This window comes from Verticillium alfalfae, genomic scaffold (genome assembly GCF_000150825.1).
Source record: "Verticillium alfalfae VaMs.102 supercont1.2 genomic scaffold, whole genome shotgun sequence".
NCBI lineage: Eukaryota > Fungi > Ascomycota > Sordariomycetes > Glomerellales > Plectosphaerellaceae > Verticillium > Verticillium alfalfae.
Genome location: NW_003315037.1, coordinates 242,020 through 268,396, shown reverse-complemented (window position 1 = coordinate 268,396; position 26,377 = coordinate 242,020). Strand labels below are relative to the sequence as shown.

The following is a 26,377-nucleotide window of genomic DNA, read 5'->3' as shown; positions in this document are numbered from 1 at the left end:
CGGTTGCATCAGAATGTCCGGCGCCTTGAATCTCAAGCCAGCCAATGGCAAGGCGCATCAACAACATCGAGCTTGTGAGAAGATTTTCCTTATCGAGTGATCCTGGTCGCGATCCACTGGCCAGCCCGAGTTCTTGAAGTCCCCTCAATCTGGCGCAGTTGCCGGTCGACACTGGCCGCGATATGCCAACGGATCCCGAGCTAAGCTTCGCCAGTGAATGCGAAAATAGCCCTCTTCCGAGCGAAGGCTCCCGACGCTGAAGAGCCCGGTATCCCTGATATTGAGGATACTGGCCATCATTGCCTCTCAAAGTCCTCATCTCTACATCAGTCGACCTTCTCAATTGTGCTGCACTCCATTGAGTGTTACGACGCGGCATTATCAAATCCGCATGATTGAGGTTGAGTACTTGGAAGCAGTAAAAGGGATGGATTCGAAAAGATGTGCTATGATGCTGAACATGCTACAGCCGAAGCTCAATGCCTCGGAACCTACTTTCTCGCAGACTTTGTACCTCAAAGATTCCAGACTGCTCTGCGACAGCTCGTCGTACGTTCACCATCTGTGTTGCCTGTGTGGCTCAAGTATGCCGTGTACCTCCTGGTATATCGCACCATTATCTCTGCTTCGTTCGCGGAGGCTCGTCGACATGGGTTGCCAAATGCTGCACTGATTCAATCCTCTGGGAAGCCCTGCCGCCTATTCATCGTTTTAGCCTACAACTCTGTCTACACAGCATGTCGCAGTGTAACGCACCAGGCATTTATCACAAGCTGCATCCGCACCACCAACCCATTCTATCCCGGGAAAGCACGCGCCATTTGGATTGTTATGGTACTTGCAAGGGTATTTGTCAGACATTTTGTTGTCGTGTCCGGGTAGGTTGACGTTGATGTTGGTGCTCTTTAGCTTGAAATCGACAGTTTTTGGTGGCATAGGCACGACAGGAGAACAAACTTTGGGACCCGGAGACCGCCATTGAGCCTTAAATAGAATTTCCTTGGCCACTCGTGGATACACGCAGTCCGGGGCTGGTACGGTACTTTCTTCATCTGGGTCCTACAGGGTCCTTGACTTGCAGGTTCGCTGACTTTGCTCAGGCGTATCACGATCCCTCCAAACCGAAAATGAGACGCTTGCCCTGCTAATTGTTGACACTATCGAAAGAGAGGGGGCTTACTCCACCCTGTGTCATTCCTGTACTTTGTTCATGTACAGGCGTGAAGGCTGACAACATCAGCCAAAGCCAAGAAGTTTGTCCGGCCTTGGGCAATCTTCAAGACTGGCCCTTGCACCCTTCTTCAAAGAATCTGAGAAGTGATCGATTTCCTTCTGAGAGGGGTGCAGCTAACAGGCTTGGCGGCTAGACCCCGATGAGGTGGCCTGACTGTCCCACCTCTTCCATCCTAGGCGTCGCCCCTGTACGTGACAGCGTCTCGCTCATCCATTTTGAAATGGTCATGACTGGGATGATAAACTTCGACGGATTGAGGTCGCCGCCAGGACTTGACACTTCCGGCCCCACCTTGCGGTCCGCAGCCAACGCAGCACCGGAACGCTTTCATGTAGTACTTCTGTTTGACAGACGACTGCGAGATGAGGCTGAGTTAGCCCTGGCCATCCCGTCCGTTTTACGTGGGGACAGGGCGGCTGCAGGGCATGGAGCGCAGCGACGTGATCATGACATTGCCTCCATGGTCCCGATCGAGACCGTCACGAATAGCTCGCGCTCGGAGTGGACTCCGTTAACCGTCTGCGAATCGCCAGCTGCAGCATAGGATGTAACTACCAACACGAATATCTGTTGGCCAGTTGCCACGCTTGCGGATCAGTCTACTGGTGACACAAACTGTTGATTCGTCAACGGTTACTTACGCATTAGTGATGCTCACCAAGTCTGGAGTGTTGCTCAATACCCCCCACGTTTCCCAGTATCAGGGAGGATGCGGCACGGTCATGCAGTGTGACCTCCTTTACCCGTGACGAGTAGACAGCCGAGTTAGTTGGTGTCACTCGACTACGTTACACATGAATTTGCATGCATATCAAAACGGCCAACGCCCAGTATTAGATGTATACACAGTCATTTCTGCTGCGCCGTGAACGGACACAGTCACGTTGGCGACATTGTCAAGCCACAGCCACACTCGCAATTGTGCCTTCCTTCCAATCGTTCTCGAGGGACGCTGAGGGAAGCATTTCTCTTGATGCTCAAATCTCTCCCAACACAGAGGGCGACTCCCAGACAATAGAGCTCCAAGCTGCTAGGATGATGAAGGCATGGTACTGGCGCAAATGCGCTGTCCTTGGAGTTTTACTGATGAATAACCAGGTTCAATTCGAAATGAAGTATCGCTCAGTCAGCTTGGATACTCGGCTTCTACTACCTAGTTCGGGTCAGAGCATCAGTCTCTCGACTCTTGTGGTGTCGCATTCTCGTCTGTATACTGCAGCCACATACCCACTTGGGCTAATACGTGAGGCGCCAGACCGTTTCCGCTCCGCTCACGATTTTTAACTAGCTCCAGTTTCGGCACGGCTTGGTGTGTATGGAGACGTTGCATGCTGGCTTGAAAATTTGCGCGCCTCTGAAGCTGCCTGGGCTGTCATGGGACTGTAAAGACCCATCGCAGTTCACAGGCGTTTCTGTTAAGATTGGCGGCGAAGACTGCGGCATGAGCTGCCACGATGAGACGAGAAAGAGACAAACAACTGCCGACTTTGACAGCCAGGAACGACTTGCCCACAAGGAGTGATGGAGATAAACTGCCCAGGACCTCGTCGCGTGTCCCAACACACCCCAAGGCCATCCCAGACACAGCCTCCACTGCATATGAGGAGCGAGACATGGAGTACATTTCAAGCCGGCCACCCAACAAGCATACCGACAGGGAGTGATCAACCTTGCGGCGGCTAGACATTGCTCCTCGGGGAGCTGCGAGTGGTTATTATCCCCGAGCTGTCGCCCCCCTGATGACCATGACCCTGTGAAAGATTGCAAGAGGAGTAGGAATATCGAGCTCGATCGACGCAAGGAATCGGCGTTCCAGAAAACGTCGAATGGCTTGGCTGCAAATCTTTTCGCGGTTGGGGACAGTTTCAAGACCCGGTGGCAACATGGATCCTAAGCGATAGTTCTAGGCAATGGAGACGGGCGGAGGTGTTCATACTTCGACGATGGATCATTGCTCGCGCGTCACCTCACCTCACGAATGGTTCTCAAGATTTCAGACTAATAGGTCCCTAGCTGACTCGAGTAGCGCCCTTCGCTGCCATGTACTAAGCAGTTGAAATTGGGGATCATCTACCAGTTTCATCGTGATTAGCTACTGAACAACACATATTCCGAAGCAACAGTGTTCTACGAGAGGAACCCCTCACTGGCGGCGGTAGCAGGAGATCGAGAAAGGGCGCTTGGGAGCGTGACTGTCGCCCGAGAGGTCGGCGATTGCTGATCGCACGTGGATCTTCTACGACTGCAGCCAGGCGACTAGATATGCAGGTCAGACCCTATTAGGAATCGTTCCCGATCATGGTCCAAACAATGAGGACAGCTCCGCCCACCGTCAGGTTGGATGGCATGCACTGACGACAAGAACGAATAACTGCTGATGAGGAAGAAAAAATATCGCAGATACAACTGAGCTGTCCAGGCTACCAGCCAGCAAAGGGACTGAGGTGAGCGTGGGGAGCAATGGTTGGGCTACTACATGACCATCCCTACAAAATGCCCCTCTCTTGCCTGCCGCAAGCTATGCCGCTGCGTTGCGGGACGGAAAAGCGCGCGAGAATTGAGATATTAACGTTGATGTAGGTGCATAGACGGCACGGTATGGACGGTCGAGACCAGCATAAGGTAGGGGTCCCGAAGGGGCACCTAGACGCAACCTATCCTGAAAATGTCGCCACAACCCGCCCACATTGATAATCCAACAAACCGGCGTTGCAGAGGCTTGTGTAACCCCAACGTCTGACACTCCAACAGGAGGTGGTGCTCGGAAGGTCGGCATCAGGAGGGCACAGCTGGCGAGTAAACCATCGTATATACCAAAGGCAAGTAACGCTCGTAACGTTGTCGCTCGGAGGCTGTCAGAGTCACAACGATACTCCTCTAGGTAAGTGGTGATGACGGAATCTTGCCATGTTAATCCCCTTCCCCCCCAAGACTCGTGTCGATTTGCTCAAGGGGCGTGTTCGGGGCAGAAAGAGAGAGAGAGAGAGAAGAGAGAGAGAGAGAGAGGCCCGTTTCTCTCCTTCCTCCTTCCGAATCCCCACTTTCAGTACTTACTTTGAGGTGTGAACTCTTTGTTCCAGCTTCCCACCAAATCTTACCTGTGCATCAGTCAACGTTCGTGTCATCCTTGGCAGGTGTACCTCGCGTTGTCCCGTCACTGAAAAAGCATTGAGCTTGAGAAATGCTCAGGCGGAGGCGGTGGAATAGGTCAGGTAGGTTAAAGCAGAGGCAAAGAAACCGGTCAAAAAGGCACAGGACCCCATGCTCCGCACAGTCTTACTCTCGAAATACGCGTTTTGCAATCCTGACGGGCGTCAAGCTTGCAATTCAATGCCCCGTCTCGATTGCAAGGATTCGCCGAGGTACACGGAGATGGAGTGGGTGCAGGTGGGACAGTCGACGTCCACCTTCCGTAGGACTCTTCTGCGGCATCCGAAGATCGAGGAGAAAGGCTTCATCCATCCGACGGCAGGTCGTTTGATGGACTGTCTGAGGCAACGCGGTTGACATGTTGGCGTGGGCCAATATGCAAAGACTACCCCCAGCCTTTTGCCCGCACCTCGAGCCGCTCTTCCTTATTACCAGTGGCTGACACGCTTAAGCCGAATCGAAGTGGCTCATACAATAGCAGGGCTCTGACCTTGCAGTACGCATGCCGCCGCCGCCGCTTGCTTGCACACGTCCACTCCTCATGCAGCAGTGCCGATCAACTTGGCACTCCGCGCCATTGTCCCCGGTGTCGATACCCTGCAACACCGAACTCTATTCGAGCGGACCGGCCATCATGTCGGCGCATGTTGTCGCCTTGGTCGTGCGTCCTGCTTGCTGTCAGCGCATATACGCCAGTGTGCATACGCCCATAGGACGAAGAACCCTTGCCTGGAAGAGCCAGGCAAAAGACGTCCGGCCGGCCGGCGGTCGTCCTACCACCCCTGTCTGTGCCCTTCAGCCCTTTCCATATACCCTGTCTGTGCTCCCTAGTGCGCCCGACTTTGTCTTGCTCCCGCAATCTGGGGCCTGGACCGTCCACTCTCATCGGATATCGACCACGATGACTGGCCGCTGCCAGGAATTTCACGCCGAGCTTTCCAAGTAAGGTACATGCTGACTGGGTAGAGAGCCATCATGTGATGGAAACTGCATCTGTCCCGCCGCCCTAGCTCAACGATACATTTTCACCACCGACCACGGCGGCAGCCCGATGATTCTGACAGGGATCACAGGGAGGGGCTAGAAGCATTGAATGCAGGCAGAAACGACTGAAATAGGTTGTGTGCATCGTGTAAAGGAAGGATGATGTATGTGCTGCAGAGCAAAGGAGGGGTGAGCGAAGAGAGTTCAGCCCGACAGGGAGCTAGACGTTCTGAGAGGTGCCATCGCGCACGGGAACGTCGCCAAAACGCGCCTTAGTACGGTGGACCAGCTCCAGGGCCGGCACTCATCCGTCATCGGGTACAAATTGGTGGTAACGTCTTTCATATGATGGTGGCTTTTTACGAAGCCCCCCGCTCCGATGCGCACAGCGTTCGACCATGAGCAGGCGGTGTATTGAAAGAACGAGAGTTGTGAAGACAAAAAATCAAACACGCCCAGAATGGAGATGGAAGCCTGCCACTGGCAGTCATGATTGGATTCGTACTCGGACAGCGACGCTCTGACGGCGCGAATCGCTCCCGCGATCATCGTACGTACGTCACGTGGACATGTCGACGAAGTACATACCCAACACAGTAGCAGCTACCCGCAGCCCCCTAGCCAGGTTGTCACCAATCTTCCTCTGCATGCCACACAATCGAGCGCCAGGATGGGTAAGGACCCAAGAAGACCGAGACGTCTCAACGGCAAAGTCCCCTTGTTGGAGCCCTGGCTGGAAGCACCCTGCCCGGCGACCGCTGAGTTGTCATCGTCAGACGCACAACGGGGGTGGTGGGCACGTGCTTTCAGTCACCAGCCTCACTGCAGTGCCGGACATGGCACAGAGGAGTTCCGTCAAAGGACAGTGACGAGTATGCTGGGCGCCAAGTAGGAACAGCGCATCTGTTCAAGACGGACATACGTCCCAGGGAGGGGGTTCACTGCTCTAAGAGGTTGTGGCTATGGTATCGCGACGAAACCCCTCGAAGGATTTTCTTGGTGCCCAGCCTTTCGGGACTTCGGATCTTTCCTGTCGAGATTCCTTTTTTTCTAGTTTCCTTCTTCCACACTCTCCCCTCCCTCAAATGGCACTCTGATCGCGCAGGTCGCTGCAGGACCGATCAGATCCCGACATCCAGGCACCGCGACGGCCGACCCAGCTGGCCGGACACGCGCCGCAGAACATACCCCTCTCGCATGGGCGACTGGGATCAAACCAGACCGGTGAGTCTGTCAGAGGTACATCATACAGCGCCGCCCACGTGGAAGGGGGCAGACAACAGATGGGGGGCCCTAGTCTGCTGGTCGGGGAGAAAAATATAGACCTACCAAGGGAAAAGGAGGGGGGGGGGGGTGCCCACACCGGTGTGTCTCCCTTGTGTTCCCCGGAGCCTCTGAGCAGGGGGACGCCGGCGACACAGCCATGGCGAGGCCGATGTTCTGGCCGGCTACGGCGTCCCACTGTTGCTCTGGGACCTGCGAAGGGCCGGCCGTTCTCTTTCTTTGCCCGCCGGTTTTCACGTAGACTCATTCTGATGTATAAGCTTGACCATGATTTGTTGGTGCACTTCTGCTCTCCTCGAGGTACCGGGCCTTGACTATGAAGAACAGGCTTCGGAGTGGCTATTTGACCTGATGAGGGAAACAGCAAGTCTTCCACTGGGCTTTCAGGAGGGCCGCTGGAGAACGTGCCACAAACAACGGCATCGGGATACGCCTAAGCGATATCGAATTACTTTCCGAGGACGCTACGGATGCACGTCAGAGGCGCAGGAAAAACAGAGGGGGCACCGGAGCAGAGGCCGTAAGCTTCTGTTTGGTCAGAAATCTTCATGTTAACATCTAGCACGACTTTTGAGTCCGTTCTTCTCCCTTCCTGTTTATCGACTCCCTCGTCCCTGCAGCGACTGGCAGATGATACACAGATCATTTACCTGGCTCCATCTTCGTCAATTGTGTGACACCTTTTCTGCAGGCCATGTCCGCTGACAGGGCCACCCTGCCCCGTAGTCGCTGAGCTAGTCGCGCGGAGGCGGAGCCGCGTCCGAATGCCTCCCCCACGTCCTCAGAATACCAAGACCCAAATGGTGACTGCCTTTCGCTCGTTTACCGTCCCGCCTTCATAGCTTCCTTGCGGCGCTTCTTCTCTGACGCGCGGACCAACGCTGACCTTGCGTCACCCTTGGTAAATGTGCTGAGATCATAATAGGTGGGTGCGATTTCCTACCGCAAGACTCTGTTAGCTGGTCCGAAAGCTCAATGCTTAAGTTGAAAGGGTATGGTGGATTCAAACTCACAAGAAGCCACTCTGGGCGTACGCCGGTGCAGGTACGGATGTACTGTTTGGAGGTGAGTACGAACTCGTTGTAGACTACCCACTCGTAGTCCGTCTTGAGGACTGTGGACGGGTGAAGCATGACGGCTTGGTCATCCTTGATGGTACGATACACCTTGCCAGAGCTCTCACGGAAAGCGACCTGCATGAAGAAGCCTGCGAGCATAGCCCGACGAATGTTGTTGTAGTAGTTCTTGTCTTCGAACGGCGTCGACATGAGCTCAACCTCGTGCGTCTCCATGATGCGTTTGAGCTGGGCGCGCACATTGTCGGCACTCTGAAGGTGACGGTAGGACAGGAAGTGATCGTGACACCAGCGCTTGACGTCCGCGCCCTTCTGGATTTCACCCTTGAAGGCGTGATAGGCATTGAGGAGCGTCAGGTGATCGCCCTCGGGATGCGTAAAGTGTGCCTTCATCTCGTCGGCGCGACGCCGGCTAGCGGCAGGGCGCATCCAGATCTGGGGTACTGACAGGAGGGATGTGATGGAAAGGATCTCGTTGGAGCAATAGAACTCGGGCGATGATATGAGCATGACGGCAAGTGCTGGGTCGAGGGGGAACTCGGAGGCCTTGCTGCCCAAGGCCGTGAGCTCGCCCTCGTCGTCAAGGCATGCCAGGTAGTTGAGTTCCTCAAGGGCGCGCATCATCGTCTCTGGCGCAGGGGGATCCATGAGGTCAAAGTGGACAAGATCCTCGACGCCCAGCTTCTTCAGCTCGAGAACAGTGTTGGCCAGGTTCGAACGCAGAATCTCAGGGTACGTCTGCTCAATGAGCTCCTTCTTGAAGGCCTGCTCCGTGTATAGACGGAAGCACTTGCCGGGTTTTGTTCGGCCAGCACGACCAGCACGCTGCTGCGCGGACGCCTTGGAGATAGGGGACACGAGAAGAGACTCGACGCGGATGCGGGGGTTGTAGATCTTTTGTTTGCTGAAACCGGGGTCAACAACGTATACGATACCATCAATGGTCAGTGACGTCTCTGCAATGTTTGTCGCAATGATGCACTTGCGGCCGGGACGGCCACCAGGCTTGAATGGTGCTGGGGCCTTATCGAAGATGCGTTGCTGCTGACCAGGCGGCAGGGTGCCGTAAAGCGGATAAACAGCGAGCGGCCCGGCGTCAATCTCGCGAACCATTTCGTCAGCCTCGAGGTTGATTTTGCGACACGCGTCTTCAATCTCCTCCTCGCCCGTCAGGAAAACAAGGATATCTCCCTCGCCTTCGGAGGCGTGAATCTGCAGAACAGTGCGAATGGCAGCTTCGACGTAGTCTTTTTCTGGTTCAGGGGTGTAAAATATCTCGACAGGGAAGGTGCGACCCGGAACTGCAAGAAGGGGGGCGTCGTTGAAGTAGCGTTGGAACTTTTGGGCATCGAGGGTGGCAGACATGACGATGATCTTCAGATCAGGACGGCGCTGGGCGACATTCTTCAACAGGGCCATGAGGATATCGGTGGCTAGCGTGCGCTCGTGGGCCTCGTCAAGAATGATGCAGCTGTAGCGGGACATTTGATGGTCGTGCATGGCCTCGCGGAGCAGCATGCCGTCAGTCATGTACTTCAGCACTGTTCTGGGGCTGGTCTTGTCCTCGAAACGGATGCTGTAACCAACCTCGTCACCTAGAGGCACATCGAGCTCGTCGGCGACACGCTGAGCAACGGACATGGCAGCCACACGACGCGGTTGTGTGCAGGCGACGAGTTTCCTGTTGCGCTGGGGCAACTCGTCGTAGAGGACATACTGCGGGATCTGTGTCGTCTTGCCAGAACCTGTCTCACCAACGAAGACGAGGATCTGTGTCGAGTGGTACTTGTCAAGAAACTCCTGGCGTTGCTTATGAACTGGAAGGTCGCGACGCGTACGCAGAATATCGAAATATTTCTTCGTATGCTCCTTTCCGGTGAAGGCGTTGTGGGTGAGGTCCTCAACAGCCGCGGCCTGCTTGGCTGTGGTGTTACGGGTCTCGAAGTCGGCAAAGGGCTCGTCGCCGCCCCCGTTGTTCATGTGGGCAAGGTAGGGATTGGCCTTGACCTTGTCGTCGATGCTTTCGTATTTTTCCATTTTGATGTCGGGGCTGTCCGTCTTCATCTTCTTCCGCCTCTCGTACGCAGCTTGACCGTCGTCAGAGCTGTGGCGCTTTCCGTTGGCGTCAGCCATTGTCGACCCAGTAGAGGGATGAGTGGCGCGAATTTTCCTATGGCTGCAGACGACTCTGTCGAAGTTGTTAGAGTCAGAAGGTAAGCTCTAGGGAGAATTGTATAAGGTTGGCGACGGTGGGCTCGAGGCTGAGGAAATGGGAAGGTGAAGCCTGTTGATGGCAGTCGCCTTCCTAGTCAAAAAAAATTGGAGGGGAGCACCTGCCAGGGATGCTGATAAGATAAGGCGAGGCAAGACAGATCGCACGCACGGCAGGGGCGGCAGCCAAATGGTGGGTCATTCCTTCCAGAACCGTGTACTGTGCGAGAGCGATCGGGAAGTGGCTTTCGACAGTTCAAGATGCGTCCTGATTGTAGGTGATTTCAGGTGTCTCATCTCACGAGTTGACTTGAAGACCTCACATCGCCAACACCCATTCGTATTTGAAGATCCGGAACATCATGGTTGCTCCCGCGACCGACTTGCGGCAGCACCTTTGTGGACTTTGAACCCGTCTGTGTCATGCTCTCAATGGGCACTGTCTTCTCAGGGTCCTGGGCCCGACAGAGTACACCGACCAATAGGGCAAGGGGCAAGACAGAGACGGATCTTCTTTCACTGAATTTCTGAAAACTGATTCAGACCGTTGAATCTTTCGGTACACCGGCTCATATCCGTCGATCTCGATTTGATTTCCTGGAGAGAGAGACCAGCGGCAAGGTCACTCATTTTCCCTATCGACATGCTCTGCTGAGGAGGTCCCACGTTTCACCCAAACCCATTTTCGACCAAGAGCACATTATTAAAAAAGGAACCTCTCTACTTGACCCCGACAGGATTAACATCTGCCCCTCACCACCGGCATTTGCCCACCATGGCTGACAACGACAACTACTCCCAGGATGGCGGCGAGTATAGCACCGCTCGGCCCAACTTTCATCTCGGACAGCATGATTCTACTCGAGAGGAGCCTCTTAATGATATGCAGTATGGGCAGGTTCTGAATGCTGGTGTAAGATTGTGTTGAAAGCTCACTTGGCGCAAGCGAGAACCGTTGCTGATCGTGCCCCCAGATAACCTTTGTGACTAGCCCTGTGACGAACAAGAACTTCCATTCCCGCGTAGTCGAGTTGGCCAAGGCCCACCTTGCCCTCGTCAAAGAGGCCGGTCCCCATGCCCAGAGCCTGGCCGACCCCATCATCCCGCCTCTGACGCCCATGGACACAGCTCTGTTCCCAAGCCCTGTCGTCAACACCTACATCGCTTACACGAGCCCCTGGATCGACTTGGCCTCCACTAATCCTGTCATCGCCAACATTTCTCGTCAGGTCCTCAACCTTGAGGTTGCTACGCAACTTCTGTGGCGTCAGAAGTGTTGTGTCCCGGCCCAGATCTGATGCCTCAGGACGCGCCACCAGGCTGCCCAGTATGTCGGCCCTGCAGTAGGCAGCCGCCTGAACTTTCTCATCCACATCCCCATGTACAGGGAACCCGGCCTCGAGGAGAAGATCGATACCCTTTCCGTCCTCTTGGGCGAAGAGAAGAAAGCGGCCCAAGCCATTGATGTGTACAGCACGTGGGACTCATGGCACGTCATTCGTACCATCTGCGAATACAGCCTGAGGTTGTTTGTTGGTATGTCACCACTCTACTCCTACTCGAGAACCTTTTGCGTGAACTGCCCGCCAACGTCTTTTCTTAGCCTTGAGGATCCCTAAGGTCTTGCCCGAGCGTGAAGTCCAGGAGAAGTGGTTTGCTGAGCCCTTACACTACCTGACCCTGAGGCCCGAGACTTTCAAGAAGAACGCGAGTGGTCACCCGGCCCTGCCCAAGACACACCAAGATCTTTTGTTCTCTTACATGCGCCTCAAGAATGCGCCCTGGCTGCTTCTTGTAGACACCGGTCCAGATCTGGCAACTCTCGATGCCGAGGCGAGGCAGGCGGCGCAAGCGGACTTCCCTGCTCTCGGAGAAACGCCCCCCAAGGAGAGCGAGCCCAAATCGTTCCGTGCTTACATTGAGTACCTCAAGTGGCTCGAGTTTCAGCAGCCTCCCCTCAACTACCTCGAAAGGACAACCCTCACGAGCTTTCAGGATTGGCTGCAATCACCCCTTCAGCCACTTTCGGACAACCTTGAGTCGGCCACCTACGAGATCTTCGAAGGTGATCCAGTCAAGTACAACCAGTACGAGGAAGCTATTGCGGAAGCTCCTGGCCGAATGGAAGGACCTCGGACGGGCGTACTCGTCGCCCAAGGGAGCCGTCGTCATCGCCGTCGCCGGCTCCGGTCGTGGTCCCTTGGTCACTCGTGCACTCAAGGCTGCCAACGAGACGGGCGTCGCGGTCGAAGTCTGGGCTGTGGAGAAGAACCCCAATGCCTACGTCTACCTGTTACGCCAGAATGAACTTGTCTGGGGTGGCCGCGTGACCGTGGTGAAGACAGATATGCGCGCCTGGAAGGGCCCTCTCGTGTCCGGCACTCCCGACAACAACCCTGTCTACGGCAAGGTCGACATCCTCGTCTCTGAGCTTCTCGGTTCCTTCGCCGATAACGAACTCTCCCCGGAGTGCCTCGACGGAGTGCAGCACGTTCTCGCTCCCCACGGCATCTCCATCCCGGAGTCCTACACGGCCCATATGACCCCCGTCGCCCACCCGCGCATTCACTCCGACCTCCTGACCCGTCTACCCACGGATCCCAACGCCTTTGAAACGCCCTGGGTTGTTCGTCTTTTTGCCATGGACTTTGCCGCGGCGGAGAAGGTCCCAGGTCACCCCCGCTTCCAGCAAGCCTGGGAGTTTGAGCACCCCCTTCCCGAAGCGACAATGCAGCTGATGGAAGCCCGCCGCGCAGGTGGCGTCATGGGCGGCGGCGGAGGCAGCATGGCTAGTGCCGCAGGCGCCAATGACCACAACTCGCGCTTCTGCCACCTGACCTTTGTGTGCCGTACCAGGGGCGTGATTCACGGACTGGCGGGCTACTTCGAATCGGTGCTTTACGCGCCGCGCCTTGGCGACAAAGCCAAGGTCGAGATCAGCACGCACCCAGACCAGATTGATCAGAAGAGCAAGGATATGATCTCCTGGTTCCCGATCTATTTTCCCATCAAGGTACAGCTCTCTTCATCTACTTCCTTTTCTTCCTTTCCAGCGCTTCGTTAGAGGTACATGACTGACGGGTGGAGTGCAGCAACCACTATACTACCCTGCCGACACGGAGCTCGAGGTTAGCATGTGGCGTCAGACCGATGATTCCAAGGTGTGGTACGAGTGGCTCATCGAGGCCTACACCTGGGTGGGTGAGGGTCAGCGGATCAAGGTTGGCAGCTCAGAGCTCACGAGCAGCCGCAAGGTTGCATGCCTGATGTGAGAGCACCGGGAACACCTCTTGCCGAGCTAGACGCGAATATCAAAAGGGTCAGTGTGATGCGTAGTTCTGGTAGCAGGGCATAAGAGGGCATAGGAGCTATTAACGGGTCTGAAGTGTCTTCTGCTTCAGGAAAGAAGATTTGAAGGGCGGGGTATCTATCCTGATGATGATGATCGTTATGATGACTGCGAATGAGGGTGGATAAACGGATTGATCGCCAAATTTCCCTTTTTTTGCAATAACCAGCCTGAAACTTCCATTGCTGTGGATTGTGTCGTTCCCACCCCTCTTTAAACGCCATTCGTTTCCGCTGGTGACAGGCCCCCATATCTGTCCATTCGTCTCTCAGGAGCATCATGCCCACCGCCCCGCATTCACATTTTGGATATTCTGTGTCGGCCTACTGACTCGGAGGTAGTCGGACAGGCATAGACTCTGCATTGTGCGTTCGTGCCATCTCTCGCGCGCGCGCGGCTCAACCCTCCATCTTGACGTCGCCATTGCTGCCCGCGTCGGCCGCCCTGATCCACAAGACGTTGTTGCACCTGCCAGTTTGTCAGCCATTCCGTCGTGTAGACGAGGGGAGATCCGCAGGCGCGGCGCACCTGATCAGGACCTGGCCCAGTGCGCCGGTCATCTTCTGGTCGATGTACTCCTCGGCGCCGCTGAGCTGGATGTTCATGTACGAGTCGATGCTGACGAGCCGGCCCTTGTACTCAGTGTCGCCCCACTTTAGGCGGACGACGATGTCCTTGTTGACGCTGCGGGGGGAGGGGGATTGCGCGGTTTAGCTTTTGAGGTCGCGCCTCTAGGTGCGTGGGAATCGCGAGAGGAGGGTGGGGGGTGAAGGGAGGAACGCACAGGTCCTGGAGCATAGGCCTCGGGTTGAGGGGTACGAACTACTTGAGATCAGCGTTCTATTCATCGGATCAAGGTCGACGGCAGGTGCTGGGGGGAGGGAGGGGGGTAGACTCACACTCATGATGGGCGGTGGGGGGGGGGGGTCGGTGATGAGGGTGGTGAGGCCGGCGACGCGCGAGGCTGACTTGGGGCGGCAAGCTGGGTTGAAGTTTTGCGTGGGGATGCTCAGTGGGAGGCTGTCGGTGAATTATCGGAAGCGATAAGATAAGTGACTTGTCAAGCTTCGCGCTGGGGGGTGCTATCTGTGCCCAGGCAGCTTCCATTCTCTACCTAGCTGGCCCGAATACTAAGGTACCTACCTACATTGTAGAAAGCCTTTGATTGTAATGCGTATTATACCGACTTGGCCATGTATTGAACAAGAAAAAACGATTCGGTCCTGCCAGTTGTTCAGAGTCACACTCGGCATGGCCGTAACAATGGCAGTGCCCATCCTGGCCTGATGACGACTCGTGCAAAGTCTAGGCCCATCAGCCCGTGAACAAGTATCAATCACCCAGAAATGCATTCAAAGTCTCGTCGCTGCAGGTGCTACATTGCTATGCAACAGTAGCGTACTCCAGTCGTTACGTTGCTCACCAGTCAATCTATTCTGGTCATGCGCCAGGCAAAGTCCCCGGGCAACCCCTGGAAACGAGTTCAGCTGGTCGTCAGAGGCGCCGGCGGGCCAATCGACAGCGCCCGAATCGCTGTGCTTACAGTGGGTGTAGGGGGAGGGAGGGTGGTTCCGTCCCTGGCCGTCCCGACTACGATGACTCCTTGCCCGGAGCCAGCCGATGTTGCGCATGCGCGAGGACTACTCGGGTTTGCTTGGGATTAGAACACACTCAGCCCGTATTCGCGAGGCCTCAGGCTGCGCAGGCGCCGTTTTTTACAAGAAGTGCTGTCCAGCCCATCTTTGGAGGAGCGAGATACTGCAATACCAAAAGGAGCCTTCACCCGACACTGTGTCATCAGAAAATAATTTGGAGCGACCTCAAACTGATCATTTTTACTGAAGCGCACGTCAACACTACTTCGACATGCTCAACCTCCAGCTTTCCTACAGTTGGCTGTACTGGACACGTCCGTCAGGAGATATCCCTGATGCCCCAGCCGGCTTGGAGCGGTACTGGGTCGAGACGCCCTCTGGTAGGCTCGAGGTTCTCTCGAACCAACCAACAGAACCATCAAAAGGCAGGATTCCCATAGTCTTCGTCCATGGAGGCATGGGCAGCGCCTGGGTCTGGACCGAATACATGCAGTACCTCGCCGAGCACGACGTGCCCTGTTATGCCGTCTCCTTGCGCGGCCATGGTAACAGCTGGCACCCTTCGTACCTGAGAATGGTCTACGGCACAACGAGGAGCCAGCTGGCGAGCGATGCCGTTGCTGCTATTAGCTGGGTACAGGAGCGCCATGGAGAGGAAGCGCTGCTCGTCGGGCATTCCAGCGGCGGCGGACTCCTCCAAGGGATCCTCAGCGCGCAACAGGTGCACGCACAGGGCCTGGCCTTGCTAGGAGCTGTCCCGGGCTTCGGATCGTGAGTGAATACTGTGCTCACATCGCACTTTGACGTCTGGCTGATGATGTGCAGATTTGGTGTGTACCTCAATTGGGCGAAATTCGACCCTCTCTTCGTGATCCGCATGTGGCTTCAGGGCGGTCACTCGAATTCGCCCCTTTCGCATCCGCTCCTGACTAGGCGGGCCTTCTTCAGCGATGATTACCCCATGACGAAGCTCCTGGAGTTCCAATTGCATTCGAACCGCTACGAAAGCTTCTGGTGGCCGTTGACGATGATGAGGCCTTTCGTCAACACTGAGAGCCTCATCAATTCCATTAGGGGCTGGGGCAGCAGCGACCGCATCATGGTCATGACCGGAACTCTGGACAAGCTGATGACGCACGACATTATGGTGCAGCTGGCAGACACCTACCGCAAGGCTGTTGGTCAACTGGTCGCGGCGAAAAAGCTCGATGCCAAGGTTGACGAGGTCAAGTCGATGGCTGGAGTTGGAGGACAGGATGACGAAGGCCTGGGTGTGCGGCTGACCTGGGTTGAGGGCGCGGGGCATCACCTGCAAAACGACTGGAGCTGGAAGGTGGGAGCGGACAAGCTGTTGGCGTTCCACGAGCAGTTGGCTGCCAAGGGTGAAATCAGCGAGGGCTATCAAAAGGTGTAGCGTTCCGCATGGGTGGACGAGTAGGTTGCGTGTGCCTTGGGAGGCGTGTCGCGCGGTTGTTGAGTTGTGTTGATATTGTAGCGAAAATACCCATCTCTTCTTCTCAATTCATAACAAGTGCGATTCAAAGCCGAAGATTGTGCCTTTCTGGAATTGTAGTCCAGATGCGAAAGGTGCTCTGCACTGAGGTGTGTCACAGACCCGTTGTCAAGTGCAATCAAGCAAATAAATTTTGGTGGAGCTCCCACGAACCTGCCTGTCAACGTCAACTTCACAACATCCCCCGAAGTGCCTGGCAAGCCCATTATGTCAACACAAACTTTCGAAACCCAAGGTGTCCGCGTCGCCGTCGAAGGCTGTGTGAGTTCTTCCCTCCGTCCTGCTCACAAGTCGAGCAGCCATCTGACCACCTGCAGGGCCACGGCACGCTAAATGCCATCTACGCCGCCGTTGCCAAGTCATGCGAGGCGCGCGGCTGGGACGGCGTTGACGTGCTCATCATCGGCGGCGACTTCCAGGCCGTTCGAAACGCCGCCGACCTCACCGTCATGTCGGTCCCTGCCAAGTACCGCGAGATGGGCGACTTTTGGGAGTACTACGCCGGCGCGCGCACGGCACCTTACCTAACGCTGTTCGCGGCGGCAACCACGAAGCGGCGTCGCACCTTTGGGAGCTCTACTACGGGGCTGGCCGCGCCCAACATCTACTACCTCGGTGCCGCCAATGTGCTGCGCCTCGGGCCGCTGCGATCGCCGGCATGAGCGGCATCTGGAAGGGCTTTGACTACCGCAAGGGGCATCACGAGAGGTTGCCGTTTGGCGTGGATGACGTCAAGAGTTTTTACCACGTCCGCGAGGTTGACGTGCGGAAGCTGCTGCTTGTCAGGGAGCAGGTCGATGTCGGCATCAGCCATGACTGGCCGCGGGCCATTGAGAAGTGGGGAGACGAGAAGGCGCTCTGGAGGATGAAGCCCGACTTTGAGGCCGAGTCGAGAGACGGCACGCTAGGCAACGTTGCTGCCGAGTATGTGCTTGACAGACTGAGGCCACCGTACTGGTTCTCGGCGCATCTGCATTGCAAGTTCTCGGCGCTGAAGCGGTTCGATCTGGGGGACGCTGGTGCCGAGACAAAGGATGGTGGCATCAAATCTGAGACGCAAGCGCAACGAACAGCATCTGTTGCTGCTGCTCCGACTATAGTAGCAGAGGCAAATCCAGAGGAGATCGACCTCAACGACGACGATGATGTCGCTGTTCCCACTGCAGCTGCGAGCACTACAGCAAACCCAAACGAGATCAGCCTCGACGATGACGACGACGACGACGACGACGAACCTGCCCCTGCGGCACCAACTATCAAACCTGAAGACAAGCCAAAGCCCGTCAGCCACGTCTCAGCCGACCTTCGAGCCCAGCTTCCTGCCTCTTTTGCCGCACCAAAACCCCAGCCCAAGACGACACCCGGCCAGCCTGTGCCCGCAACAATCACGAACAAGCAAGTCCGCTTCCTCGCACTCGACAAGTGCCTCCCTCGCCGCCACTTCCTCCAGCTCCTCGACATTCATCCCCATGACGGCAGCCTCGTCGCGCCGCCGTCCACGCCGCCCCAACACCCCGGTCGCTTCCCGCTGCAGTACGACCCCGAGTGGCTGGCCATCACGCGCGCCCTCCACGGCGAGCTCACAATCGGCGACCGCGCAGCCCACGCGGCGCGCGACCGCGGCGAGGCGCACTACGCACCCCTCATCGACGAGGCGCGCGCCTGGGTCGGCGAGCATGTCGCGGCCCTCGACGTCCCGGCCAACTTTGTCCTCACGGCGCCGCCGCACGACGGGAGCCCGAACTGGCGGAACGTGCCGGATCAGCCGTTTGAGTACACGAACCCGCAGACGGCGGCATTCTGCGAGATGCTGCAGGTGGAGAACCTGTGGCACGCCAGCGAGGACGAGAGGATGGCGAGGAAGGCAGAAGGACCGCCGCCGCCGAGCGAGAGGTTCGGGGGTGGCTTTCGCGGAGGGAGGGGCGGTCATGGTGGCCGGGACGGCGGACGAGGTGGAAGGGGCGGTAGGGGACGCGGGCGCGGGCGTGGGAGATTTCATTGAGCGCTTGAGGAGTTCACAGCAGCACCCTGGCTATTTACGAAACGGCCGAACGACGCAGGGGAACCCATTGCAAGGGATTCACAAGCAAATGCGTAGCCAACCAAAGCGGGAGAAAAGTCAAGCTCGCGAGAGTTGTAGTCTATTTGCTATTCCAACTAATACAGCGTTCAAAGCTGTCTACGAATCAAGATATGTAACCCCTCAGAAAAAAACCCAAACCCAACGGAGAGCTTGTGCTGGGCAGAGTATGGGGGCTGAATTCATCTTCCAAATCTAATAGACGTTCGATCCACGGAGTAATGAAGAATCGAACGCATATGCTGAGATGGGTCCATGTCACGGGGAAACGTGTGTGGGAGTAGCCGGAATGGCAAGGTGCGAACGACCAAAAGGAAAACGAAGAGTGCGTGTTGGCCGCGTGCGAAGTCGTCAAATCGTACATTGGTATCGTGTGTGACCGCCCACTGGAGCAGCCGTGCCAAGCAGCAGCGCTGTGGGTTTGCCAATCCTAAACTCCAACTCCAGGTGCAAAAGCAGGACCCATGAAGGGCGAAATCAAATGCCAGAGTTTTGTTCTGCTGCTCGTCAGATGGGACAGTCCCGGGATAGGGTGTCTGAAAGAACATACTGTCCAAGCCAAGATAGTCAGCTGCGACTAGCAGCTCAAGACAGAGCTCGACGGGTATGTCCATGTCAGGCACGTCCTCCCGTTCGCGATACCTGTACCAGTACTGAAAGTACTCGCAAACCTTTTCCAGCACGATGCCACTGGTCGTGTCAGTCGATGACCTCCCGAGGAGAAAGGCACCGCGAGAGGGCAATGGTGGGCAATGTTGCGTCTCAGATCAAGTGTACGTGGAAAAGATTTTTCATGCAGACCGCTCGAGAACGTTGTCGATGGTCTTTCGGAAAGCACTCGGAAAAGCGTTTCATCAAGGTGACGCGCGAGGTGATGAGTGAAGGACAGAAAGCAGAAGAAACTTACCTGATCTCCATGAAGACACATCTCCCCGAGACTGCTTCCATGAACTGACTGCGAGGATCCAGCATACCCTTGATGACCGGGCTGATCATGACCGCCTCGCGGAGCAGAACAAACTCGTACCCATCGCCAGAGACGAGAGTCACGTACTTGTTCTCGGAGCCGTGTGTGCTCTGAGACAAGTACGAGGCCATCGTGGTGAAAGCGCGTGCGGGCTGTCCCTTGTGTGCGGCCAGGTGCGTGGTCCTGGAGATGTGTCGTCTCGAAGCCGCGAAGAAACCCGCTCCTGACGATTGACAGTGTCTGTGTCTGGGGGAAGTCTTCCAGCAGCACAGCTTGGAGAATGGAGTGAGGTGGGTGTGATGGAGGAGGAATCCCAAAGAGCCCGCAGTTCACGATGGCGACTTTTTTCTTTTGAAGGCGGAGGTGGATGGACCTAGCGCACAGACCATGGGAGCTATGGGCAGGGTCACGTGCCTTTCCTCTCTGCCTGAGATAGATTGATAACGCTGGTCCTTCGCGTCACCGTGGCGTCGTAGCGTGGCTGGTTGCCCGGTCGACATGTTTACCACATGCAAGCAAGGCAAGTCGTCAACCTCCGCACCTGCCCCTGCCTTGCCAAACTCCCTTCAAGTACCTTACACTGCACCGCACCTGCTCTGGAGGTCCCGTTCAGCTTTCCTCATTTCGCATACCTGACAAACACCCACTTCGCCCGCGCTGCCTCGTTTGCTTCGCCTTTGCGAGAAACAAGAGTCATCCTCACATTCCAGCCAGATCACACCCCCCTCTCTCCCAGTAGCTATTCAGGGTCGCCCGTTCGCCAGTAGTGCTATCCATCACGTTCGAGTCGTCAACATTCCAACAAGCCTCTCTTTACCCACGTCAAGCCACCGCAATCCTCCACCAAGAGAGACGCAGCCCTGCACTTTGCGCCACCGCTTCCCCGAGACAGCGAGGCCCCCCCCTCAAAGTGAAGCAATCCGCTTCAAGGAGGCTCATTGAACCGGGAGACGCAGCTTGCGCTTGACCCAAGTCGCGCGGTCATGGCGTCTACGCAGTATCGCAACTCGTACTACAACAACAACAACAGCACCAACAACTACCTGTCCACCGAGAAATACGAGGACAGCCACAACAACTCGTCGGGCGCTCGCCGCAACCAACGTATCAGGAGCAGCGACGGCACCGTGAGCACCACCATGAGCTCCTCCACCGGCCGCGAGTCGGCCGCTACTCACCTCACCGAGGGCCCCGCCTACTCCAAGAAGATTGTCGTCGTCGGCGACGGTGGCTGCGGCAAAACATGCCTGCTCATCAGCTACAGCCAAGGCTACTTCCCGGAGGTACGTCACCCGGCTCGTCATCCACGTCCAACTGCGACCGCATGACTGACTGAGTATTATTGCAGAAATATGTTCCAACAGTGTTCGAGAACTACATCACCTACCCCACGCACCCACCGACTGGCAAGACGGTTGAGCTCGCTCTGTGGGACACAGCCGGCCAAGAGGAGTACGACCGCCTGCGACCCCTCTCTTACCCCGAGACCGATCTCATCTTTGTCTGTTTCGCCATTGACTGCCCCAACTCGCTTGAGAACGTTATGGACAAGGTACGCCCTACTCGAGACTCTTCGCCACTCGTATGGATATGACCAAGACGCTAATGCAACGCAGTGGTACCCTGAAGTCCTCCACTTCTGCCCCTACACACCCCTCGTGCTGGTTGCTCTCAAGTCCGACCTCCGCTTTAAGAGGACATGTATCGATATGCTCAAGACCCAGGGCCTTACTCCCGTCACAACCGAACAGGGTCAGACCGTCGCCAAGAAGATGAATGCTCAATATGCCGAGTGCAGCAGTAAAGAGATGACGGGCGTTGACGAGATTTTTGAGAGGGCTATTCTCACCGTTGTCGCAAACGACCGGAAAAACATCGAGGCCCAGATGGCCACTGGTGTGTCGTCGTCATCAAATGGCGGCCGCGCCAGTGCGGGAGGCGGAAGCGGTAACATCCCTGGTGTGGGCATGCCGAAGAAGAAGAAGAGGAGCTGCAAGCTGCTGTAAGATGAGAAACGTGGAAGGCTCGGGCATGGGGATATCAGGATATGGGACTTTTTTTTCATCTTGTTTCTGTGTCACGCGAACAAACAACCGCCAAACTTTGGGGCCAGGCCAGGGGCCAGGGGCTCAAGGAGTAATGAATGACTTTTTTTCATGACATGCTGCGGCTCACGAGCTCGAGTGACTTCTGCATTCGGATGCGCTGTTTTATCTGCGTGCATGGCTGTCCTGGAGTGATCCGGGGGGGGGGCATACTACTGCTCCGTGACCCTACATCCTGCCATTTTGTGATCGATGCTCATCTGTCTACCATGGATGTGGAGTGTTGGATCGGTCATGCATGACTATTCGACCCAAGATAACAACTTCCCGCAGTGCTACTACTGCGGAAAAGGAAGAATGAGCGGAGCACATGTCAGCAATATCCCACATCATCTACTTATGCACACCGGCGGGTATGATAGAATTCGACCTTGATCAGCAATCCTGTTATCAAAGGTTCCGTCGCAGATTCCTCCGTCGCATATGTGCGCAACATGAAGACAGAGGGCGCTTCTCAAGGTCTGGAGTCATGAGTCCATGTCAAGGTAGGGAATGCATTGAGCAAGGTATCTTATCCACGTGCAAGTCACCGGCCCTCGGAGTAGCATCCAGGTGTGCCGCATGCCACACCAGCCCTCTCTCTACTCGAACCTTGGGACCGCCGCAGCACCCCGCACTTCATGTGTTGTCCTCGATGTGACTTGTCATCCCGGGCAAGCCTCTGGATACTGCCTTTCTGCAGCAAGTAAAGAGATCGCGCCGACCAGGATGTCGACTTGGCAAATTCCTTGATAATGCCCCCGTGAGCTTTACGGCACACCGTCTCCAATGGCCAGTATGGCGACTAAAAGTCTAATGCCGTAACATGCATTTTGCCCAGGCTCAACAGGAAGCTTGACAAGTCGTCTCAGACATGCCGCTCACGTTGTAAAGGAACAAAGCCGCCCAGCCGGACGTGCATCATTGCACACATCCCATGGTTCAGCTTCCTCTTCCTGGCAACGCAACGCTCGAGAACCACATCTCAATGCAACGCTGTGCCTACGTTGGCCTGCACAGGCTGCATAAACGACATACTGAAGCGGTGAGGCAAGGCTCGATCCACTCAACCAGGACTTATGTCTCGAGAACGGGATGACAAGCTGCTGATCAGGAATGCCATCAAACCATCAAGGGGGCGATCCGGGCCGTTGGTCCAGTGTTGTATAACCAGCGCCAGCAATAAATCCTGGTCTCGGCAGGCGAGGGCGCTGCGCAGGCGGCCATGTCTGCACGCCAACGCCAGTTATTGGTCGTCCTCGCCGTTCGTCTCGTCGTCTCGTCGGCTGGGGCTCTCGTTGGCGGGTTTGCTGCCGCTCTTGCTGCCGTTGTCTTCAGCCGGCTCCTTGGCCATGACGTTTTCGAACTGCGACCAGAGGGCTTCGACGGAGGAGAACTCGTTGCCAACCTGGGGTGGCGTAAGGTCAGAATCACACATGGAGCGGATTGGTCTTCGGGCTACTTGGCTACATACCGCAGTGACAGCCTCGAGAGAGCGGTTCAGCTTGTTGATGTTGGCGAGGACATGCTCGAAGCTCTGGTTTGGGAACGTCGGGTCAGATGGGAGGAGCGTGGGGGAAGGGCCTGCGCGGCTGAACGTACCATGGCAATCTCCCCAATGAGAACCTCGCGCTGCTGCTCAAAGTACGTCTTTTCAGGGCCGCCTGTCTGCGAAGTGGACCGCTGATGGTAGGAGGACATGTCGGCGATGCAAAAGTGTTGATTTGAAGTCGGCGCTTGGTTCCTTAGCCGACAAACTTACCTAGAGTGTGTTCGCGTCAGTAACGCGAACCTCCGTCCGTGAAAAGGCTCCGCCGCCAGCGAGACGGAGAGCGGGGGTTGGCGGGGCATGCGAACACAGTATCTACACTACCCAGTTCGATGTCATTCGGCACCGTGTTGCGCTTCGGTGGGTAAAGAGAAAACCTTCCGCGCTCTACCCCTCTGTGCCCCCCACCTCGGTGTATCACGTCGCGAGCGCGTAATCATCAGATCACAAGCAACGAGCCTCGGTGTCATGTTCATTTACTGGTGTCATTTTTCGACAACTAGTCTTCGTCAACTCGAATGTACATGTCTGGCGTTAGCCAATCCCAAAGCCCCCAAATCATTTTCATATCCCTCATTAACTTGACCGTGATCCGGTGAAAATAATAGCCTAAAGAAAAAAAAAAACAGATTTGCTTAGTAGATCGCACCGCCCAGACGAATCGCCACAGACTTGTTCTGCGTGTAGTTGGACAGGGCAGCCTCGCCGAGCTCGCGGCCGATACCGGACTCCTTGAAGCCACCGAAGGGAACCTGGTGGTGGAGCATGTTGTAGCAGTTGACCCAGACAGTGCCGGCCTTGAGCTGGTTGCTGACGCGGATGGCCGTGTTGAGATCCTTGGTGTGGACGGCAGCGGCCAGGCCGTAGGTGCTGTCGTTGCCGAGGGCGATGACTTCATCCTCGTCCTTGAACTTGGCGATGGCGCACACGGGGCCGAAAATCTCCTCCTGCATGATCTTCATGTCGGCCTTGACGTTGCTGAAGATGGTGGGCTGGATGAAGTAGCCCTTGTCACCGTGACGCTCACCACCGGTCTCGACGGTGGCACCCTCCTCCTTGCCAATCTTGATGTACTCCATGATACGGTCGAACTGAAGCTGGCTGACCTGGGGGCCCTGGAAGGTCTCATCGTGGAAGGGGTCGCCGACCTTGTTCTCCTGGGCCCTCTTCTTGAAAGCCTCGAGGAACTTGTCGTAGATGCCCTCCTGGACGTAGATGCGAGTACCGGCGCAGCAGCACTGGCCGTGGTTGTAGTAGATGCCGAAGTTGACCCAAGAGATGGCCTGCTCAATGTCGGCGTCGTTGAAGACAATGTTGGGCGACTTGCCGCCGAGCTCGAGGGTGACCTTCTTCAGGTTGGAGGCGGCAGCCGCCTTCATGATCTGGCGACCGACAAGAGTGGAACCAGTGAAGGCGACCTTGTCAATGTCCATGTGAGAGGAGATGGCGGCACCAGCGACCTTGCCGAAACCGTTGATCAGGTTGAAGACACCGGGGGGGAAGCCAGCCTCCTTGATGAGGTTGGCGAACACGAGACCGGACAGAGGGGTCTGCTCGGCAGTCTTCATGACGACCGTGTTACCGGTGGCCAGGGCGGGGGCGATCTTCCAGGCCAGCATGAGGATGGGGAAGTTCCAGGGGATGATCTGACCGCAGACACCAATCTGATGGACAGAGGGTCAGCCAAACACGTCCCAAGCTCCCGGGAAGAGGAGGAAGAAAGAAAGGGGTGAACGTACGGGCTCCTGGCGGGTGTAGTGGAACATGTCGGGGGCGACATCGATGGTCTTGCCCTCGATCTTGTCGGCCCATCCACCGTAGTACCTAATGCAGCCGACGACGGCACCGACATCGCCCTTGGCCATAGTGATGGACTTGCCGTTGTCGAGAGACTCAACGGCGGCGAGGAGGTCAATGTTCTTCTCAACGAGCTCGGCAAGCTTCAGGAGGTAGATGGACCTCTGGCCGGGGGTGGTCTGGCGCCAGACACCGTTGAAGGCCTTGCGGGCAGCGGCAACGGCAATGTCGACATCCTTCTCCGTGGCCTCAGAAACGGAGACGATAACCTCCTCGGTGGAAGGGTTCACGACCTCGAAGGTCTTCTTGTCGACGCCCTCAACCCACTCGTTGTTGATGAACCTGTGACAATCCAGTTAGTGTGCGCGTCGCGACAGAGTAATCGGACGTCGTGAGGAGCAGTGCATCATGCGCGAGAGCGCGGAGACTTACAGGCCGGTGGGCTGGGTGTAGGTGCCGGTAACGGGCGTCTTGAGCTCGGCGGAAAGACCCATTGTGAAGATGTGTGTGGTGAAAGGGTGGGGTAGGGTGGTTTGGTATAGTTTGGGGAAGGAGTCTCTGCAACAGGAACGGGGTATATTGGTGCAGAATGCAAAACTGGTGAGAAGAAACTGGAAATGAAGGGTTCAGTGAGGGGAGGTTTGCGAAGGAAAGGTAGGGGCGGAGGCGAGTTGTTATACTAAACAGTCCAGAGCGGGGTGGAGTCTGGATCAAAGCTGTGACGAAGGAAGTTGCCTCGAGGTCCACGCCTCGCCCACATTTACCAGGCAAGGGGGTGACCTACCTGCCAATGCCAGGTGAGGCCGCAGACGATTCGGGATTGATGCGACAGCACCCCGAGCACCATCCATCAGCGACCTAGTCCACCCGATTCCCAGCCGTGCTGCGGCGGGCCATTCCTGTCCTCGAATTCCCGTCGTGCCTGTGCACCCACCCCTGCTGCATCGACTTCCTCCTACCCGTGAGCTGTGAAGAGAAGCTCGGATCAGCGCTTTGCACGTACATGGACGTCTAACCCTGTCAAGGGTGGTGGGCATGGCATTGGGCGATACAGCCAAGGTAGTAACGAAGTGCCGAAGGCGCGCAGAGGCCGGTTCAAACCGATGCCGTTCGTCCTGCACACACACCCTCCTCCAGAGCAGCATAGTACCTAAGCGCCGGGTATCCAAGGTGCTTGACATCGACAACCAGTACAGCACCGCGCCGCTAGCCCGCCAGTGTGTCGCCCCAGTGACTGAAATTGGGAGCGGGATGGAGACCTGACCCCATCGCAAAATGCGAGGTAGGCGCATCCAAACGACGGGTATTGTGGTCGGAATGAGGTCAATGGCGGGGTAAGATGCGTCCCCCCGCTGCATGAGACCGGCGAATAGCATCTGGTAATTTAAGTGCAGATGTGGGGGAGAGAGAAGTGTGGTTAACGCTAGAAGCATAGTTCGCCCTGGTGCCCATGACGCCCTCCCTTCTTTTGGCGTGGAGACGTGTTACTAGCAAATCGCCCCCC

At 56.4% G+C, this 26,377-nt stretch overlaps 10 protein-coding genes across 10 annotated transcripts; 4 read left to right on the top strand and 6 right to left on the bottom strand.

Annotated features, from left to right (window-relative positions):
- Window positions 1-410: 410 nt before the first annotated feature.
- Window positions 411-940, bottom strand: VDBG_01551 (hypothetical protein; the record flags this gene model as incomplete). Its single annotated transcript, XM_003007317.1, has 2 exons — window positions 411-699; window positions 757-940. 2 exons carry the CDS (start codon window positions 859-861, stop codon window positions 556-558), a joined length of 249 nt encoding a protein of 82 aa, XP_003007363.1.
- A 6,534-nt stretch (window positions 941-7,474) lies between these two features.
- VDBG_01550 (pre-mRNA-splicing factor ATP-dependent RNA helicase PRP43) lies at window positions 7,475-9,861 on the bottom strand (the record flags this gene model as incomplete). The annotated part of the gene is made up of 2 exons (XM_003007316.1): window positions 7,475-7,591; window positions 7,666-9,861. The coding sequence occupies 2 exons, from the start codon at window positions 9,859-9,861 to the stop codon at window positions 7,475-7,477; spliced, it is 2,313 nt and encodes a 770-aa protein (XP_003007362.1).
- Window positions 9,862-10,714: 853 nt separating this feature from the next.
- Window positions 10,715-13,211, top strand: VDBG_01549 (arginine N-methyltransferase skb1; the record flags this gene model as incomplete). The annotated part of the gene is made up of 6 exons (XM_003007315.1): window positions 10,715-10,852; window positions 10,914-11,212; window positions 11,327-11,475; window positions 11,543-12,004; window positions 12,102-12,952; window positions 13,032-13,211. The coding sequence occupies 6 exons, from the start codon at window positions 10,715-10,717 to the stop codon at window positions 13,209-13,211; spliced, it is 2,079 nt and encodes a 692-aa protein (XP_003007361.1).
- Window positions 13,212-13,686: 475 nt separating this feature from the next.
- Window positions 13,687-14,193, bottom strand: VDBG_01548 (LSM domain-containing protein; the record flags this gene model as incomplete). The annotated part of the gene is made up of 4 exons (XM_003007314.1): window positions 13,687-13,756; window positions 13,817-13,972; window positions 14,073-14,110; window positions 14,188-14,193. The coding sequence occupies 4 exons, from the start codon at window positions 14,191-14,193 to the stop codon at window positions 13,687-13,689; spliced, it is 270 nt and encodes an 89-aa protein (XP_003007360.1).
- Window positions 14,194-15,154: 961 nt separating this feature from the next.
- Window positions 15,155-16,297, top strand: VDBG_01547 (conserved hypothetical protein; the record flags this gene model as incomplete). The annotated part of the gene is made up of 2 exons (XM_003007313.1): window positions 15,155-15,654; window positions 15,709-16,297. 2 exons carry the CDS (start codon window positions 15,155-15,157, stop codon window positions 16,295-16,297), a joined length of 1,089 nt encoding a protein of 362 aa, XP_003007359.1.
- A 306-nt stretch (window positions 16,298-16,603) lies between these two features.
- VDBG_01546 (lariat debranching enzyme) lies at window positions 16,604-18,398 on the top strand (the record flags this gene model as incomplete). The annotated part of the gene is made up of 3 exons (XM_003007312.1): window positions 16,604-16,657; window positions 16,714-17,022; window positions 17,091-18,398. 3 exons carry the CDS (start codon window positions 16,604-16,606, stop codon window positions 18,396-18,398), a joined length of 1,671 nt encoding a protein of 556 aa, XP_003007358.1.
- Window positions 18,399-18,671: 273 nt separating this feature from the next.
- On the bottom strand, window positions 18,672-19,574 carry VDBG_01545 (conserved hypothetical protein; the record flags this gene model as incomplete). Its single annotated transcript, XM_003007311.1, has 3 exons — window positions 18,672-18,718; window positions 19,027-19,118; window positions 19,384-19,574. 3 exons carry the CDS (start codon window positions 19,572-19,574, stop codon window positions 18,672-18,674), a joined length of 330 nt encoding a protein of 109 aa, XP_003007357.1.
- An 852-nt stretch (window positions 19,575-20,426) lies between these two features.
- On the top strand, window positions 20,427-21,449 carry VDBG_01544 (GTP-binding protein rho4; the record flags this gene model as incomplete). Its single annotated transcript, XM_003007310.1, has 2 exons — window positions 20,427-20,726; window positions 21,060-21,449. 2 exons carry the CDS (start codon window positions 20,427-20,429, stop codon window positions 21,447-21,449), a joined length of 690 nt encoding a protein of 229 aa, XP_003007356.1.
- Window positions 21,450-22,773: 1,324 nt separating this feature from the next.
- VDBG_01543 (conserved hypothetical protein) lies at window positions 22,774-23,228 on the bottom strand (the record flags this gene model as incomplete). The annotated part of the gene is made up of 3 exons (XM_003007309.1): window positions 22,774-22,935; window positions 23,002-23,064; window positions 23,130-23,228. 3 exons carry the CDS (start codon window positions 23,226-23,228, stop codon window positions 22,774-22,776), a joined length of 324 nt encoding a protein of 107 aa, XP_003007355.1.
- Window positions 23,229-23,711: 483 nt separating this feature from the next.
- Window positions 23,712-25,461, bottom strand: VDBG_01542 (aldehyde dehydrogenase; the record flags this gene model as incomplete). The annotated part of the gene is made up of 3 exons (XM_003007308.1): window positions 23,712-24,740; window positions 24,816-25,215; window positions 25,306-25,461. The coding sequence occupies 3 exons, from the start codon at window positions 25,365-25,367 to the stop codon at window positions 23,712-23,714; spliced, it is 1,491 nt and encodes a 496-aa protein (XP_003007354.1).
- Between the last annotated feature and the right edge of the window lie 916 nt (window positions 25,462-26,377).